Below are 17,589 nucleotides of genomic sequence, written 5' to 3'. Positions count from 1 at the left end.
CACACACACAAAATTCCCAATAAAATAAATAAATAAAGTCACTCTAACTTAGCTAGTACAGTTTACTTGTTTCATCAGAATATATATTATATATTCATATATATTACTATATTTTCCAGTAACATTTGTATGACTAAATTTGTGTACAGCTCTGGAATATTAACAAATGGTCTTCCAGCCCATGCAACTCAGAAGATGATGATCTGCTGCAGAATCCGTGGGTCAAATTCATAGAAATCCGAAGTCATTTTAATCCATTGAGGATTTCTCTGATGTCCCCCGTAGGGATGGACTGTTGTTTTGTCCAGTGATGAAATAAGCTTCCTTTCTAGGTCTAGCCTGCCAATCAGAAAATTATTTAGGGTGCAATCCTATGGCTGCTAGGCAGCGGCTAGATGGCTATAGTATTGGTCAGTTTCTGGGAACTGACCTAGGAGCCCTCGCTCTGAGGTTGGTTCCCGGAGAACCATCTCCCCACCCCTGCCCCTGACCCCTTGTAGGCAGCACAGATTGTCCCCATGCTCATAAGAGCAGCATGGAGGAGGGCACAAGGGGACATTCCTGGGGGAGGGGAGAGGAGTGTGGAAGTGCCGGTACGACGCTTCCTATGCATCGTCCAGCCTCCCCACCCCTCACTCCAACGTCCTGCAGATAGGCAGCCAAAATCGGCTGTCTAGCCGCGAATGCAGGCTGGCTGGAGCGTGGAGGAGACAGTCCCCTCCGTGATTCTCCCACCATGCATTGGATAGGCGGTCGCCTCCGGAGTCGGCCACCTCTCCACATAGGATTGCTCCCTCAAAGGCTAAATCCACCTCCCTAATTATTCTGAATGTACATATCGAAAAAGTTAGCTAATTTCAACTACCTCCACACTGTGAAAAAGAGCTTAATTTCTGGATACAGACTGAGGGGAAAGGGCAAAGTTTTGCTGAGTGATGAATTTTCTGGTGAGAACTTCCTAGGGGACACTAGAAGGAAATAGAGGTTCATCACATGTGTCTATTTTTTTTAATACTCCATCTTTGCATAAATTACTGCTTGGAAGTGCTATTTATCAATACGGTTGTGCCAGGTCAGATATTATTTCTGCATCCCTTTGGACATCTGGATGGAAGATTAACAGGCCTCTAACATGCTGCACATGTGCAAACTGCAGCCGTAATTGCAGAGCTTTCCAACATCTTTGTGCCAGGACAGGTGGTGCTCTTATATATGGCTGCATCTGTATGGATTTTTTTAGTGCCTCTGGTGCTGAGTTGATCTATTTGTTATTCCATAATTAGGAATCTGTATGGAAACTTTGGCCACGGTGTCTTATCTACTCTTGTATTATAATTATTAACCCAACATGTGGGTTGTGACAGTAGAGGGGAAGGACATGAAATGATTGGCTGAAGCTACTTCAGGAAGTACAGAATGAAGTGGTTGTGCCAGGGGAATTCATACTAACTGTATAAAGCAGGGCTGGGCAACATAAATTGGGTGGTCCACCTGACCTTCCATTGGCTAAATGACATAAAAGGGGCAGGGCCATGCCCCCTGATGTCAAAGCGTGGGGCCACACTGATGTGATTTGGTTCCTAGTAGCTGCATTCACACAATGATCCTCCCAGCTTCCCACAAGGGGAAGGAAAAGGATGAGTGAAGCTTACTTGTCTGGCACTTGCAGGAGTTCCTGCAAGCACTGGGTGAATGTGCAGCCACTGCTTTCACCTTGTTATCTCTGATTTGTGCTCAGAGATAACAATGAGGTTCCCCTGCCCACCGCTTACTGGGAATTCCCTGGTGATTTTTGATCGGAGATCAAAAGATCGGAGATAACAAGGGGATTCTTCTCCCTTCTTCCTCCCAACCCTCTTGGTAGCCTCCAGGATAGGGGACAAGGCTTGGGAGGGAAGGGGAGGGAACCCATGGGCTAGAGGTTGCCAACTATGCATAACAAATAGATCAGTTTTGAATGGTCAGTTTTCAGCTTAAATCTGGCCTTGCAAGTTATGGTGTGTGTGTTTTTAACTCATGGGGAACAATTATGGGATTTCACGCCATACCTTTTTCCTTTCGTGGAAGAGTAAGCAGCATCGGGAGGGTGAATTTTGTTTTCATTGAAAACCAACCTGAGAAGAAAGTGCCTTCCCTGACATGCAACAAGATTGATTTTTGCCTTATTTTTGTTTTTGTAAATAGAAGGGGGGAAATTAACGGAACATGTAGCATGTTGAGTGTGAGACTATATAAACAAGGCTTTGAGTACGTGCCCTCGGTCCAGAGGCTTCTCTTCTAACTGAAGGGCTAGAGAGACACAAGCAACAGCCAAGTGCGTATTTTTATTTCCTTTGGCAGTTGTTGGAGCAATGTGCCTGTTTAGAACAGATGGCAAAAAAGAAAAAGAAAAAAAGGAAGCTTTAGAAAATGAAACACTGCTACAACAGAATGGGACCTTATTTATATGATTATAACTGGTTCCCTCTGTAACAGCAATAACATCCTCCTTCCTGTGGTATTTATGGTTCTGCTGGAGTAAATGGCCATAGGCAAGACAATTTCTCTGATCTTGCAACATATCTAATTCTTCTCTATATACTTTTCTTAGCTCAGTGGGGTGAGGGTAGGGATATCTCTGTAGCAAGTGGGGACTGGGCGTAGCCATTCTTGCTCCCAGACTTTCAGATATTGCTGGACCCAAAACGACTGCTTCAGTTTATTGAAATGCTGTGTGTTGGGGGGTGGGCTTCAAAAGTTGTCATTCCTTCTCCTCTATTTTAAGAGAGACTCAACAACCTAATGCAAAAGAGGAGGGCCTCCTGTGCCTTTAGTAGCTGTGCAGAAGAGGGGATTTTGGCTGGTACAGCTTCTCATGCTGTGGTGACAATAACTGGCCCTGCTGAAATATCCACTTCTGAATCTGTATTCAGGGCCAGCCCAAGACACTGCTGCCTGAAGCAAAGGACAAGATGGTGCCTCCCTCCATTCCATGTACAAAGACCAACTAGACTGGGTCTTGAGTCTTGCTTCAACACTGGTGACAAAACAGCATCTTCCACTGCATGGGAGGGCAGCAGGCTAGCTTTGGGGGCACAAAGCAGGCTGCACGGCACCACAGTTTTGATGGCTCCTTCCAGTCTTTCAGCAGCTGCCTCGCTGTGCCTAATTACGGAGCCAGCCCTGCTCTGTTAGCGATGCAAGAGGCCTCTGCTTCTTTTGTATGTGGTCCTTTTAAAGTGGGCTCTGGCAACTCTTCGTGGTGCCGCAGAATGCCGTACCTTTGCCTCAGTTGTGAGACCATGGTTCTTTTGGTCAGCTTATTTATATGTCATCTTTTGCTGCTGCTGCTGCTGCTGTTGTTGTGCAGTGTAATGGATTAAGTACCAGACTTTGAAAAGACAAGCCTTCTGGGTGTCCTTGGGCCAGTCTCCATCCCTGTCCTTCTCTTAGCCTATCCTATTTCACAGGACTGTTGCAAATAGGGATGTACAAAAGTCACTTACCTTTGCGGAGCTTGGATTCGCGGTGGGGGGGAGGTGCTCCGTTCCTCCCCCCGGAGTCCTCCCTGGGCCAGCTCTGCTCTGCGGTGGCTCCGTGGAGCCGCCAGCCAGGGCCGTCCGCAGCTGGAGTTTTGGCTGCGGACGGGCTGCTGCGGACGCAAATGGCGGCTGCCGTAGTGGCCGCCATCTGCATCCTGCAAAGCTGCCGTGATAGGCTACGTAAGTATTTACGTAGCCTATCACAGCAAGCCAAAAAAACGAACAAACAGCGTACGCAAATGGCAGCGGCTACGACGGCCGCCATTTGCGTTCCCTATTTTTAGCCATTTTAGCCTGCGCAAATATTTACATAGACTATTACGGCAAAAAAAATGGAGTCCCCAGTCCTTGCAGCCTCTCTGGCCTTCTGGGGAAGCCCCCTGGAGGACTTAGCCAGGGCTTCCTTGCTTTGGGCTTTCCAGTGCGGCTGCCTCCTGAGGGCCTGAAAGCTGAACGAGTTGTTCCTGTTGTCCTCCTCCTCCTCCTCCTCTTCTTTTTCTTCGGACTTTCAATAACAACAAAGCAAAACCAAAAATGCCTCTCTCAGCTTTCAGGTTCTTGGCAGGCAGCCGCACTGGAAAGCCGCAAGGGAGGAAGTCCTGGCGAAGTCATCCAGGGGTTTTTTCAGAAAGCTCATGCAGCCCAAGAGGCTGCAAGGACAGAATGGGGGGGGGGGATGGCAAAAGAAAGAACATGCACAAACCCCTCTGCCACCTCCTTACAGTGAGGGAAGCCCTGCACCCTGAGAAATCGCTCCAAAATTCTCACCCCTTCCCACAATTTTCGGGTGTGATTTCTTTTCACCCCTTCCCCGCGACGGATGGTTGAAAATAGATGGGTCGAAAAATTCAGCACAGTGCTACTTTGCAACCACTGGGAGTGCCGGTTGGAGCTGGTGCCCCTGTGCTGGCAAAGGTCCTTCTCCTGCGAGCAGGAACGGGACGTTTCTAAAGCGGTAAGAGTTTTTGAATGGGCTCATTCCTACTTGCAGCGGTGGAGGCTCTTCACAACACAGGCTTTCGGCCCTGCAGCCCTTCCTGGAATGGCCTCGTGAACAGATGATGTTAGCCATCCCAGGAACTGCTGCTGAGCTGAAGGCCTGTTGTGAAGAGCCCGGCAATGCTGGATTGAGTGAGCGGGGCAAGGGCGGGGGCAAGTTAAAAGGGACGGACAGGTAGAAGGCTCCTATACTACCTCTTCCACTGAATAAGGTAAACCGTTATGGAACTCCTGTCTCCCCACTCCCCATTAGAAATTTCATCGAAATTTCCCCCCTCTTTGCGGGAGGGGCAGAAAAAACAATGCCTCTTTTTCAGGGGAAGAATTTCGTGAAAGTGTGGGCCAGGGTTCGGCACAGCACTACTTCGGTGCACTGTGATAAGTAAGCACGTAGTGGCACTGTGTAGGTTCCCGAAGGTGCCACTTCCTTCCTTTAATTTTTAACTGATGTTTTCAGGCAGATGTGCAAAAACAAAAAAGCTGAAACATGCAGTAAACGTAGGCCTTGTTCAGATAGTCAACCCCATAGTTGAGACCTTATTTTGACATAATCAGAACAGTCCATCTTGACATGTCATGTGTAGGAATTTCCTAGGGCTTGTTTCACACATTATCCAGCAATGAACCTCTCTCAACAGAAATGGCCACAGCCAATCCCTGCTCCAGTGACTGTGCCCGTATGATATGTGTGTTTTCATAAATAATAAATAAATCCATTTGTCACAGTCACGCTTCACATTGGAAACTGTACACCTAACAAGACCACCTGTCCTGAGACCATCTCTGTTAACTAACCAGGTGCAATTGCTTTTTCTACAGCAAGTAGGAAGGATTTTTGCTATAAGTGATACAAGTTTCATGAGGCTGTGATGTGCACAGGAAATGTTACAGCAGTGTATTGGTTCCTGTAATGCTCTTTCCTGTAGTCTCCTTGCTACAGAACAAGGCATTTCTTCAGCATTGTGTTAAAGTAGTAAGCTATCTATATTAAGCTGGCGTCCAAGTACAATTGACGGGGTGTTTATATTTGCAGAATGTTGTAAAATGAATAAATGCACACGTTAGGAAGTATTCAAATACAAATATTTGTAGTGCACCCTGGAGCTAAAACTTTGCTATTAAAAGAAAGGGTGCTTAAAAGATGCGGGAGGGGGGGGGGGACTAAGACCATAAACGGAAAGGATTGGAACTGGGAAAAGGTGAAAAACAGAACTCCCTAAACAGCTAAGCAGGGCTGGTACCCAAACAAGCAGTTGGTTCTTCTGGCTGATCATCTACTCAGATACATACACAACTCCATGGAGAAACTTTAGTGGCAACTTCATTGTGAAAAGGGGCAGCTGCAGCCATTTCTATATTAAGCCTCCCTTTTGCACAGAGCAGCTGTCCTCAGGCTGGTGCCCTCCATATGTGCTGGACAACAATTGCCATCATACCTAGCCAGTATGGCTGGCTGGGGATGATCAGAGATGTAGTCCAATACATCTGGAGAGCACCAGATTTGGGAAGGCAGTAACCCTCAGGTGCTGGCATGGAGACCTTCAAAATGAAAGCACCATTTTGTGCACACCATTTTGTGTGGTGAATTGCTTTCTGTGTGTTTAGAACCTCCTTCTATGAGGATCCATTTCTCAGCAACTTCCATATGGCTTGTATGTAAAAATGAAAAAGGAATGTAAAAATGTAAAAGGAATGTAAAAATGTAAAAGGAATGTAAAAATGTATGGGTCTGTGCACCAATTTGTCACATCAGTTTCTCATTATTTTTATTTTATTACTATTGTTACATTTATATGCCACCTTTGTCTGTCTTACAAGGAACCCATGGCAGCTTATTTATTTATTTATTTATTGCATTTATACCCCGCCTTTCTCCCTCTCGCAAGGAACTCAAGGCGGCTTACATTATCCTCCTCCTCACCGTTGTATCCTCACAACAACAACCCTGTGAGGTAGGTTGGGCTGAGAGTCTGTGACTGGCCCAAAGTCACCCAGTGAGCTTCATGGCTGAAAGGAGACTAGAACCCAGATCTTCCAAGTCCCAGTCCAACACTCTAACCACTACACCATACTGGTTCTCCCATCATAATCTTCATCAGATTGTCAGGAGCAGCACGTACTCGCTCCATCAACATGCTTTATTCATAAACCCCAGCAGAACCAGAACTTCTTGTTACTGACATTCTCTCTGTCTTCCATATAGAACGTGCAAAATGCTCAGAAGATGAAATGGAAAAACTCTACAAGTCCTTAGAACAAGCCAGTTTATCTCCGATCGGGGACCGGCGGCCTTCCACTAAAAAGGAGCTGAGGAAGTCCTTTATCAAAAGGAGCAAAAACCCCTCAGTCAATGAAAAACTCCACAAAATCCGAGCACTAAATAGCACATTAAAGGTAAGACTTTCTGGAGGAGTTATGTTCAGCCATGATGGGGGAAATGCCTCCATTTAAGTCATTGTGATTAATGGGATGTTCAGTAGTCAATGAAAAATGATCTCCCCTCCTGAAATCGTAATTGTATTTAATACAGGGTACTTTCTAATAATTGAGAAGTGTTTTCCAAACATTTTTTTTTAAAAGAAAAGAGCACAGGAAAGGGCAACACTATAGATAAGAGAGACCTCCAGTGGTCAATCCACATTTCCAGTCTGGTAAACTTATTGTTGTGTGTTTTTTCTGCTAGTGCAAAGAACATGACTTGGCCATGATCAACCAGTTGCTGGAGGATCATGAGCTAACAGCAAGGAAGTACAGAGAGTGGAAGACTGCAAACACCATGCTAGTTCAGGATATCTATGAGCAAGAGGATGTTGTGAACACGTCTGAAGGAAATATCATGGATTCAGAGGCAACGATGCAACCATCTTTCATCGAAAGTGCTATCTGAAAACAGTGGACTATGTGGTGCTTACCCTCACTGTTCCTCTTCACTTACAAATAGTTTAAGCTGCTACAGGTATGTTTTTTCAGGAGCTTCTCACTTCCTACAATGGACAACTTCGACTCATTCTACAGAGTGTTGTTTCCTCCCTCAGTATTTCATTAAGACAGAAAGCTGCCACACAAGTGGTTACGTCATGATGCTAGTCAAGATGAAGTTCTGAGGAAAACTGGTAGATGGAAATTGGAATTCCATTTTTTTAAAAAATGGTTGGCCTTCATAACAAGAATGTTTTAAACAAGCACAGCACCTGGACAATTTGAATTTTAAGGAGCATGTACATACTGTGAATAAGAAGTGCTCGGCTATTTTAAACTTTGTTGAGAGAAGCAAAACGTTTACGATGTCGGAATGCTACCAGGGTAAAAGTAAAATAAAATGCACCATTTTTTTTTTGCCACAGCTTGTATATGCTTCCAATTAAATTTCACATTGCTGCTGATGAACTGTTTTAAGCACAGAGGAAATAAGTAAAAGAAGGACAATGCTTGTACTCCATAAAGCCTTTTCATAATCTGTTCAATGGACACCTTTTGCAGTTGTAATAACTCCATATTTATGAATTGCCAAACAAAGATGTTTCCTTGCATCATGTGGAAAAAGTTGCGTTTGGACTGTTATTTGTGATCAAATAAATTCTTCACCATTGTGCAAACTCTGTAAGTTTCTGCTTTTTCTCCCTATTAGAAAGGAACATTCTCTCATTATAAAAGATGTATATTGTTAGTTAGTTTTCTTTAGCGCAGGGGTGCACAATCATTCTGGCCCAGAGGGCCACATCGGGTGTCTGCTGGGGTGGTGGGGGCTGCACATGTATGCACATGCACCTCTCTCTCTCCCTCCCCCCCCCCTCTCTCTCTCTCACACACACACACACACACACACTGTGTTTGTCTTGTATCCATTTAAATATTTAAAAGCCTTCAGTTTAAGACAGGGTTGGGAAACTTGTGCATTCCCTTGGAAAATTCCCAGCCCCACCGTATGCACAAACCACCCACACTTACATACATCTATCATGTCTCCACTAACTCTCACACACCTACTCACCCACAGTTTTAACCCTTCCTTTCCATCCACCACCATCACAAAGAAAAAAGAAAGAAAATTTTGATCTAGGAACAGGCTTTCTAGTTCCTTTCATAGAAGCCTCATTCCTAGAGTGTCCTAGGAAGCAAGCAGGAACCTTCAAGCAGTGTTTCCTAGGATGCTCTAGGAATGAGGCTTCTATGATAGGAAGCCTTGACCCCATTGCTGGAACATTTTTCCTCTTTTTTTTCAGCGGCAACAGATACCGGGGGGCTGCCATACAGGGCTTGTGGGGGTGCTGGTGACCCATGGGTTGTGCTTTTTCATCCCGGCTGTATGGTATAAATGCATCTTTAATTTGCATTTATTAATTTAAATAAATTAATGTATTTTAATGACTTATCCTAGCAATCCTATGTCATTGCTCACCAGCCATACTTTCTGTATTGCTGAAGAATAGGTTTCATCCCTAGTGGTCACTCTGGGCAGCCTTCTGCAATCTACATAGCCCTTACCAGGGTTCTGTTTTGATAGTCATGCTAGAAGGTGGCTGAACGTTGGCAGCTGGCTTTTATACACTGATGCATTAAATGTTTACATGCAAACATTTCCTGCATGAAAGGGGGTGGGGGCCCAAAGTGTTTCTTGAAACACACAAACATTTGCCTTCTTTAGCCTATTCACTGCCCCTCTGAGCATTTGCTCAGAGTATTATTTAAAAACAACCGGCACTGCTTTTTCCTGACTACATGACCCAGCCAACCAGGCATCATGTACTGCAGCGATCGGCAAAGTGGCACTTGCAGGCACAGCAGCGCCTGCCAAGCCCCTTGACAGCATCCGCCAAGACTCACTCCCCCCAGCCCCTTCGTTACCCCAACTCCTCTCTCTCTTGTTGCTGCTGCCACTGCTTCCCACTGCTTCCACAACCAGGGAGCAGGAAGTTGGCAGCAGCATGGCAATGACAAAGGTAGCATGGGTAGGGAAGTAAGTAAAGCAGCAATGGCAGGAAGTGCTTGAGTGAGCAGGCAAGGAGGACGTGCACAGGAGGAGCAGAAGCAGTGGGGCAGGGAGGAGGCGGCACAAGCGGGCAGGCACAGCAGCAGAGAAAATGAAATAGTGGGCAGGAGAAGGAGGAGGTGGTGAGCACACTGGCAGAGGCAGGGAAGAAAATTGTGGATGTGGGGGGAGGAGGAGGTGGTGAGCATATCAGTGGGGAGAAAGAAGAAGGAAGAACGGAGAGGTGGTGTTAGAAGGAAATTCCAAGCAGGGAGGAGGAAGAGTAAAGGGGGCAGAAAAGAGAATCCACAGAGATGGGGGGGGGGAGAATCCACAGGGGAGGTGGGGATGAGAAAAGAGAGACTCCTGAGAAAAGAAAGGAAAAGGCAAATGTGCCCCTGGGCCTAGGAAAAACTGATAAATGTGCCTGTGGGCCAGAAAAGGTTGCTTACATGTACTGGCTGTAATAAGGTCATGCTGCCGTATAGCAATTCAGATTTGGCTATATGATGATATCACAAAGTCAATTCAGAGTGAGGGCAATGCTTCCTGACTTCACTCTGAATGGGCAGAACCTTTTAACCCCATTCACATATGGGGAGGGGCGCTTTTCAGACAGTGAAAGCTTTTTTTCACACAAAAAATCTCTTGTTTTGGCTGAGCCCTGCATCGATAACAGCTTGGGACCTGGATACTTTAAGGTCTTCCTTCTCCCGCATGTGTCCTCTCATACTGTACATTCAACACCTAAGGTCCTACTTCCAGCCCCTTGGTAACTGAGGTTTGGAGAGAGGACACCAAGAATATGGCCTCTTCGGTTGTGCTGCTGACGCTCCAGAGTGCCCTCCCTAGTGAGGCCTGTATGGCCCCAAGCCTATGTGCTTTCAAGCACCTGGCAAACTCTTTAAAGAGAACTTTGGGGGAAGCCGAATTACTGTTTGCTGATTCTATTGTTATAGCATTTTATCATGCTCTTCGATATTGTCTAGGCTGACCATACGTACCGTTTTAAACGGGACAGTACCATTTCTTTCATATTTCCCAACCGTCCCGTCGTTTTAATATAAATGTCAATTTTGTCCCATTTTTAATTTTTTGTAAAAAAACCTGAATGCGTTTATCATAAGGCTCTATGCCAATCAATGCGTGCAGTAAAACTACTAGTGTGCTGAAAGAGGAAGCTCCATTTACTTTATCCAGTCAGGGCCAGGCTTCTTGAGCTAGCGACGATCAGATGCCGCCCCCTTGCTTGTCTGCAGTGGCGGGGAATTCAAGAGGCGGTTGCTAAGCCCCATTCAGCGTGTGGGAGCCAGGAGGGTGAGTCTTACTGTTATTTCTACCATCATTCCGCCCATAGAGATTCTTTCTGCCCTACATTCAGTTTGATTTGGACTTTTCAGACTCATATTTCGGTTCAACAGGCTGTTAGCTATTTTTTTTATTATAGTGGAACTCTCCGCTGTAATAAAAACCCCGTCCCGTTTTAGTCATCCCAATATTCCGTTTTTGTCTCAAGGAAATATGGTCAGCCTAAATTGCCTTGATTATTTGTATCTCTTTGCTGCTACCTGATTTGTGTTCTCCTAGTGAAAGAAAAGTGGGATTGATATTTCTAATATCTGTCTGTCTGTCTCAATGTCCATCATTGAGATACTTAGCTGTGTGCCACTGGAGTAGGGATGTCAGAGAATTTTGCCACGAATCTCGGGGAGGCCGAATGCCAGCGCATTCGGCCCCCCGAAATTGGTGGCAAAACGGTCTGCTCCCCCCCCCCCCGGGACAGGACTTACCTTGGGCAAATCCTCCTGACGGCGCCAGCTCTGGCGGTGGTTCGGCAGCGGTTCGGCGGCGGCGGCTGCGGCGGCCAGTCTTCCGACCAGCTGCCACCGCCGCCATTTCCAGTAAAAACAAAAACAAAAACAAGTGATAGGCTATGTAAAGATTTACGTAGCCTATCACGGCTAGATTTTAAAAAAATACCGTGATAGGCTACGTAAATGTTTACGTAGCCTATCACGGCTGATTTAAAGGGAAAAAAAACAGCACGTACGCAAATGGCGGCACCCATGGGCGCCGCCATTTGCGGTCCTTATTTTGACATGTCTTAGTCTACGTAAACATTTACGTAGACTAAGACGGCGAAAATAAGGGGAACGCTACGCTATTTGTGTTTCCCTTATTTTCGCCGTCTTAGTCTACGTAAATGTTTACGTAGACTAAGACGTGTCAAAATAAGGACCGCAAATGGCGGCGCCCATGGGTGCCGCCATTTGCGTACGCGCGTGTTTTTTTTCCTCTTTTAAATCAGCCGTGATAGGCTACGTAAACATTTACGTAGCCTATCACGGCTGACTGCAGGGACGCAAACGGCGGCGGCTATGGCCGCCGCCATTTGCGCATCCGTCTAGCCAGGATTTGGGGGGGGGGAGGGACGGAGCGCCTCCCCCCCAGCCAGAATTTTGGGGGGGAGGGACGGAGCACCCCCCCCCGGCCAGAATTTCAGGGGGGAGGGACGGAGTGCCTCCCCCCCTGCCAGAATTTCGGGGGGGAGGGACGGAGCGCCTCCCCCCCACCTCAAATCAAATTTCGTTAAAGGTAAGTCACTTTCGTACATCCCTACTGACTGGAGTCAAATAAGAAAATTAAAGCAAGTCTTGGCATGTTAATACTCAGCTCAGGGCCTCCTCATTTTTAACCTGCCCCTCTGTCGAAGAAAACTTCACAGCTTATTCTGGGCATTCATATCTTTACTCAAAGAATACAAAAGACAGAAAAGAAAGCATACATATGCAGAGATTCCTACAAAATTCTTGTAAGGAGGTTCTCATTTACATTTCAAACAAAGCTTTTATACAATGTATGACAAGGCACAACTTTAGCTAACGCTGATTGGATACAGAACATTACCGAGGTGGGACAAGTTGTATAATACTTCTGATTGGTTTGTGACTGCCACATAGCAAAGCAATGAGGTTCAGTTGTCAGTGTGACTGATAAGCAGTTCTTACTGTTCTGGTTTTATCTAGTTTTTCAGGTGGCACTGAAACCTGGGGCTTGGGATTTTCTCCCTTTACCCCAACATTGCTTTTTACCCAGACTTTCAGTCTGCATTCTTTTGTTTACTGTACTTTGGTACATGCAAGGTTAGTGAAGCGCGGGGTCAGAACAAATGTGGGCCTGATTCATGGCTCATGGAATTTTCTTCCTCAATTCCCCCCTTTTGGCCAAGCATCTCAGAAGAGTACGCTCTGGCCACCAGCTTCAGATTTTTAAGCTTATTAGCTTTTGCACTTCTGCTTCTCTTTCTTGGTTTTTTTAATTCTTTTATTGCCATTAACCTTATTGACGCAGATTACACAGATTTACCAGTCTTTCTAAAACAGAACTTTAAAGAACATAAGTACATCTGCACACGCTCAGAGATTAAAACTACATAGCAACAGCATAAACAAAAGAAGCAATTCAGATACACTTCTTGTAGAGACGCCTATCAGTGGGGGAAAAGCACATATTCTTATGCAACTCTAAATTGAAACTTCCCAGTTTAGGGTACATCTTGACTCAAACAATTTGTGGTTATCAGTTCTACATACAAAGCAACTCTTCTTAAACTCTTTGCAACTCTCGCTTGGCCTTCACTAGTTCCCCATGCTTTGCAACATTTTTTTTATCATACTCTGGTTTTGACAGGTACTTCATTTCTTGCTGCTTAGCACTATACACTTTCTGGTACTTTTTCACACTCTTCCACAAGCCTCTACTCTTGCTTTCCCCAACCTGGTGCCCTCCACACTTTTTCCCCTCTTGGGTCTTTCTATCTGCAACTCTACGTACATTTGTCTACTTGCTTCCCACTGGTGTCATTCAACAAAAGTTTACACTTGCTTTCACTATTTAAAACCCCCATTTTTGTCATACTCATTTTAGCACATACACCATCTCTCAACAAACATTCAGTTTTACTTGCATTCTCTTGTTCAAAGACATCTTTCTTTCTGGTAAACATACAAAGTTGAGCCTAAGCTACATTTTTGCCTTTCTCAAGCTGGTTGTGTTTATCTAATCTAATACTGTATGGTATATGCAAACCTTTGTTGTTTCACAAAGGTGACACTGCATTTGCATATTTACATGAGGGCGGGGGTTTTCACACATCAAAACTTGCCAGCAGACCCCCTGTGTAAGGGGTACATACAGGCAATGACACTATTTTTTAATTACCTTGGGAGTTCAGTTTTTCAAAGCTTTCTAGGTACATGTCTTCTCCTTCAGTTTTATTAAGCAGGCGAGGTTCAAAACTGGTCAGAAGACAATCACATACCCACGGAGCCTCTCTCTCATTGGTCACAAAAGGCTTCAAATCATTTTACATGACTTAATCTTTATAAAAATGAGGAATTTTTAAATTTGCTATAGCTTGAGTCGTTTATACATAGGTATTTGATTTTTTATGCTACTAGGCTGGTTATTATGTGACCCATAGCAATCAACTATGGCACTTGCTCCACTTCTTTGGCTTCATTTTGCCTTTTGCCAACTGGCGCTAGGCTCGCTGCAGGACTTTGCCAACTCTTTGGCAGGGCATTATTATGGCCCTTTGATGGCACTGGTGAACCACAAAGTAAGTAGCTACTAGGGTGCAAACAAGGAGAAGTGTAAACAGGAGAAGTCCAAACTTCCTCTAGCATGTACTGGGACATGATGACAAAACAAAAACAAGCAAAACTGTCTTCCTCCTTTTGGGAGCATGTCATACAAAGTCTTGTGGTATTGCAGGATGAGGGAACACATTATCTGGTCTAATTCTGGCTTGTTCGATTAGCGCGTTATTGAAAATTTCTTCAGTTGTGTAATTTTCAGTCACCAGTTCACATAAAAGCATATAATCTTCTAAGTCTTTTGAGTCTCCACTGTGTCTGACCATCTTGGTATTAGCTGTCTGCATCTTGCTTTCATCTGCTTTCGGGGTAGGATTGCCGGTACCTGCCCTGTGGATCTGGATCCTGAAATCTCCAGTTGGGTCAGCAATTTCGTCTGCTTCTGGGTTGAACAGCCGTGCGTTGCTCCATTTATAGTGGTGTCTCTGTTCCTTGAGGTCATCTCTTGGGGGATCAGCTGGTGCCGGCCTTGGTGCGGCACATGTTTATCATTTATTTATTTATTTATTTATTACATTTCTATACTGCCCAAAAGCCAAAGCTCTCTGGGCAGTTTACAAAGGTTAAAACATTGAAAAATACAATACACAGATTTTAAAAGCCAATTCCATAAAAAACACACAAACAGAACAATATATAAGAACATATATCTAAAACAACTTCAACAAGCAATCTCAAAGCAGACAACCATAACCACACCACACACCATTCCAGGATCAATTAAAACTTATCACATGCTGCCCAATGCCTGGGAGAAGAGAAAGGTCTTAACCTGGTGCTGAAAAGATAACAAGGTTGGTGCCAGGTGGGCCTTGTTGGGGAGATCATTCCATAATTTGGGGGCCACCAAATTGTGGAATGACAAAACTGACCCCTGTGGAACCCCATATTGGAGAATCCACAGGGCTGAGCAGTGTTCCCCAAGCACCACCTTCTAGAGCCGACCCTCCAAGTAGGAGTGAAACTATTGCAATGCAGTGCCTCCCACTCCCAGCTCAGACAATCATTCCAGAAGAATACCATGGTCGATGGTATTGGTATTGAAAGCTGCCGAGAGATCAAGGAGAATCAACAAGGTCACACTCCCCCTGTCTCTCTCCCGAGATAGGTCATCATACAGGGCAGCCAAGGCTGTTTCCGTGCCAAAACCTGGCCTGAACCTCAACTGAAATGGATTTAGATAACTGGTCTCATCCAAGAGTGTCTGGAGCTGGTTGGCAACCACCTGCTCAAGAACCTTGCCCAGGAAAGGAACATTTGCCACTGGCCTAAAATTACTAAGATTTTCCAGGTCCAGGGTGGGTTTTTTCAGGGGTGATCTCACTACCGCCTTTTTGAGGCAGCCTGAGACCACTCCCTCTCGCAAGGAGGCATTAATTACCTCCCTGGCCCAGCCAGCTGTTCCTTCCCTGCCAGATTTTATAAGCCAAAAGGGGCAAGGGTCCAGTACGGAAGTGGTTTCATGAACCTGTCCAAGCACCTTGTCAACATCCTCGAGCAGTACCAACTGAAACTCATCCAGAAGAACAGGACAAGGCTGTGCTCTGGATACCTCACCAGATTCACCTGCTATAACATTGGAGTCTAAGTCCCGGTGGATGCAAGAGATCTTATCCTGGAAGTGCCTAGCAAATGCATTGCAGCGGGCCTCAGAGGGGTCTACAGTGTCCTTGGGGAAACATGTATCCAGGAGTCAATTCCTGCTAGCTTGACTGCAGTGTGGGAGACCAGCAGCATCTGGTATGGTCTTTTTCACCATGGTTCTAAAGTGGATTTTCTTTGGTGGTTCTTTATGTAGACTCATTCTTTGGCCTGAAGTAGGTAACTGGTTCGCTTACTGGTTCAGAAGGGTGTGCATTCTTAACCTGTGAATGAAAATTACTGATAGCATGCATTAATACCTGACAGTAATTGACTATTACATTTTGGGCTAGTTTTAAATCAGGTACAGTGGGCGGTGCAGTGAGTGTTCTTATTAGGTTTCTGTAATGATTTCCGAAGGACTCAGTCCATGTTCTCTGCTTGGGGTGGCTCTCATGGCCATTAAAGCTACTGGAAGAATTTTGCTCTATCTTAGTCTTGTATCTGAAGACTAAGTTTTGTAATTTTCATTTTTCAACACTCCATTTACTCTTTCAATATTTCTTGAACTTCTGTTTAACCAGAAAACAAACAATTGAGGTCAAATCAGTCAATCCTAAAGGAAATCAACCCTGACTGCTCATTGGAAGGACAGATTCTGAAGCTGAAGCTCAAATATTTTGGCCACCAAATGCGAAGAGAAAAGTCACTGGAAAAGACGCTGATGCTGGGAAGGATTGAAGGCAAAAGGAGAAGGGGACGGCAGAGGATGAGATGGCTAGATAGCCTGGTGTGCTATGGTCCATGGGGTCACGAAGAGTCGGACATGACTTAACGACTGAACAACAACAAATTTATAGCCAGCCTGCTTTGGCATCTGAAAACAAAGTTGATTTGCAAATGCAGGAAGGGTCCTTCTCAGAAGCCCCTGTAACCCTGTTCAACCTTTACAACTTTCCGCATGTTATAGGTTTGACAGGTTGAACAACACGTACAGATGTAGGCTGCTGCGGCCAAATTTTTTGGAGCGTACCAATGTTTCCGAATTGTCATATTTATTCTCTTCTTATAACACTCTGGAAGCTCCCAGCGGCCATCTTGGGAACGACAGAGGGAGTCAAAGTGTAAAATACAACCTGCAGAGATCCATTTCTTCTTTTCATGTTTTGGCACCAAATCTTGAAGGACAGCTGAGAAAAATCAAAAGACAGCTCAGCAATTAAAGCATGTAAAAATGCTTTAGGCTGTGGAACAGATAGGGCAATGAATTTAGCATGGAGTGTGGTGGGCAGGAAGCGAGTTACTTTTAGCCTCAAAGGTGGAGGCTTTGGAATGACCTTCACATTTTTTGATAGCAAGGCAAGCAGGCAACAAAAGAGCATACAAAAGAGCTACAACATAAGTACCAAGTTGTTGTTTTTAATAACTGAACTAGAAAAAGTCAAAAACTCATGTTGTTCTCAAAGTTAAAGAAAATCCTAAACAACGCCAAGAGCATAACAGGAATCAGTATAGATATTGAAAGTTTTGGCTTCAGCTATGTAGTACGCACGAGCAAGAACAAAGAGCCCAGCTACTTGAGCACAGCAAATATGAGGGAAAGGAGCTGATTCAAGGCACTCATAGGGAGTTCCAACAGTATAGTCAGAAACCGAAGTCTTATCAGTGGCTCACTGACATGAGCCATCTACAAAGAGAATCAAATTAGGATTTCAAATCAGAGTGTCAAAAATCAAGTGTAGTTTATGTGAACAAAGATATTAAGGCAACACAGTCATGTGATTGACCTTCATCTTGAGGGAGAAAGAGTAATGGGGTTTAGAGAGCTACAATGATAAACAGAAATATGAGACACAGAAAG

The 17,589-nt window shown here is 44.9% G+C and overlaps 1 protein-coding gene across 3 annotated transcripts in view; it reads left to right on the top strand.

The window, feature by feature from the left end:
• IPCEF1 (interaction protein for cytohesin exchange factors 1) overlaps positions 1 to 8,544 on the top strand; it is a 79,947-nt gene extending 71,403 nt beyond the window's left edge. For all 3 annotated transcript variants that reach the window (XM_084827868.1, XM_084827867.1, XM_084827870.1), the window contains 2 exons: positions 6,724 to 6,914; positions 7,204 to 8,544. In XM_084827868.1, coding sequence (XP_084683994.1) covers positions 6,724 to 6,914; positions 7,204 to 7,407 — 395 coding nt within the window. In that variant the 3' untranslated portion in view covers positions 7,408 to 8,544. The remainder of the gene's footprint in view (positions 1 to 6,723; positions 6,915 to 7,203) is intronic.
• The last annotated feature ends 9,045 nt before the right edge of the window (positions 8,545 to 17,589 follow it).

This window comes from Heloderma suspectum, chromosome 1, assembly GCF_057233095.1.
Source record: "Heloderma suspectum isolate Gila_16-S chromosome 1, 16-S_ref, whole genome shotgun sequence".
Classification (NCBI taxonomy): Eukaryota; Metazoa; Chordata; class Lepidosauria; order Squamata; family Helodermatidae; genus Heloderma; species Heloderma suspectum.
This window is presented reverse-complemented; position numbering and strand designations above follow the sequence as displayed.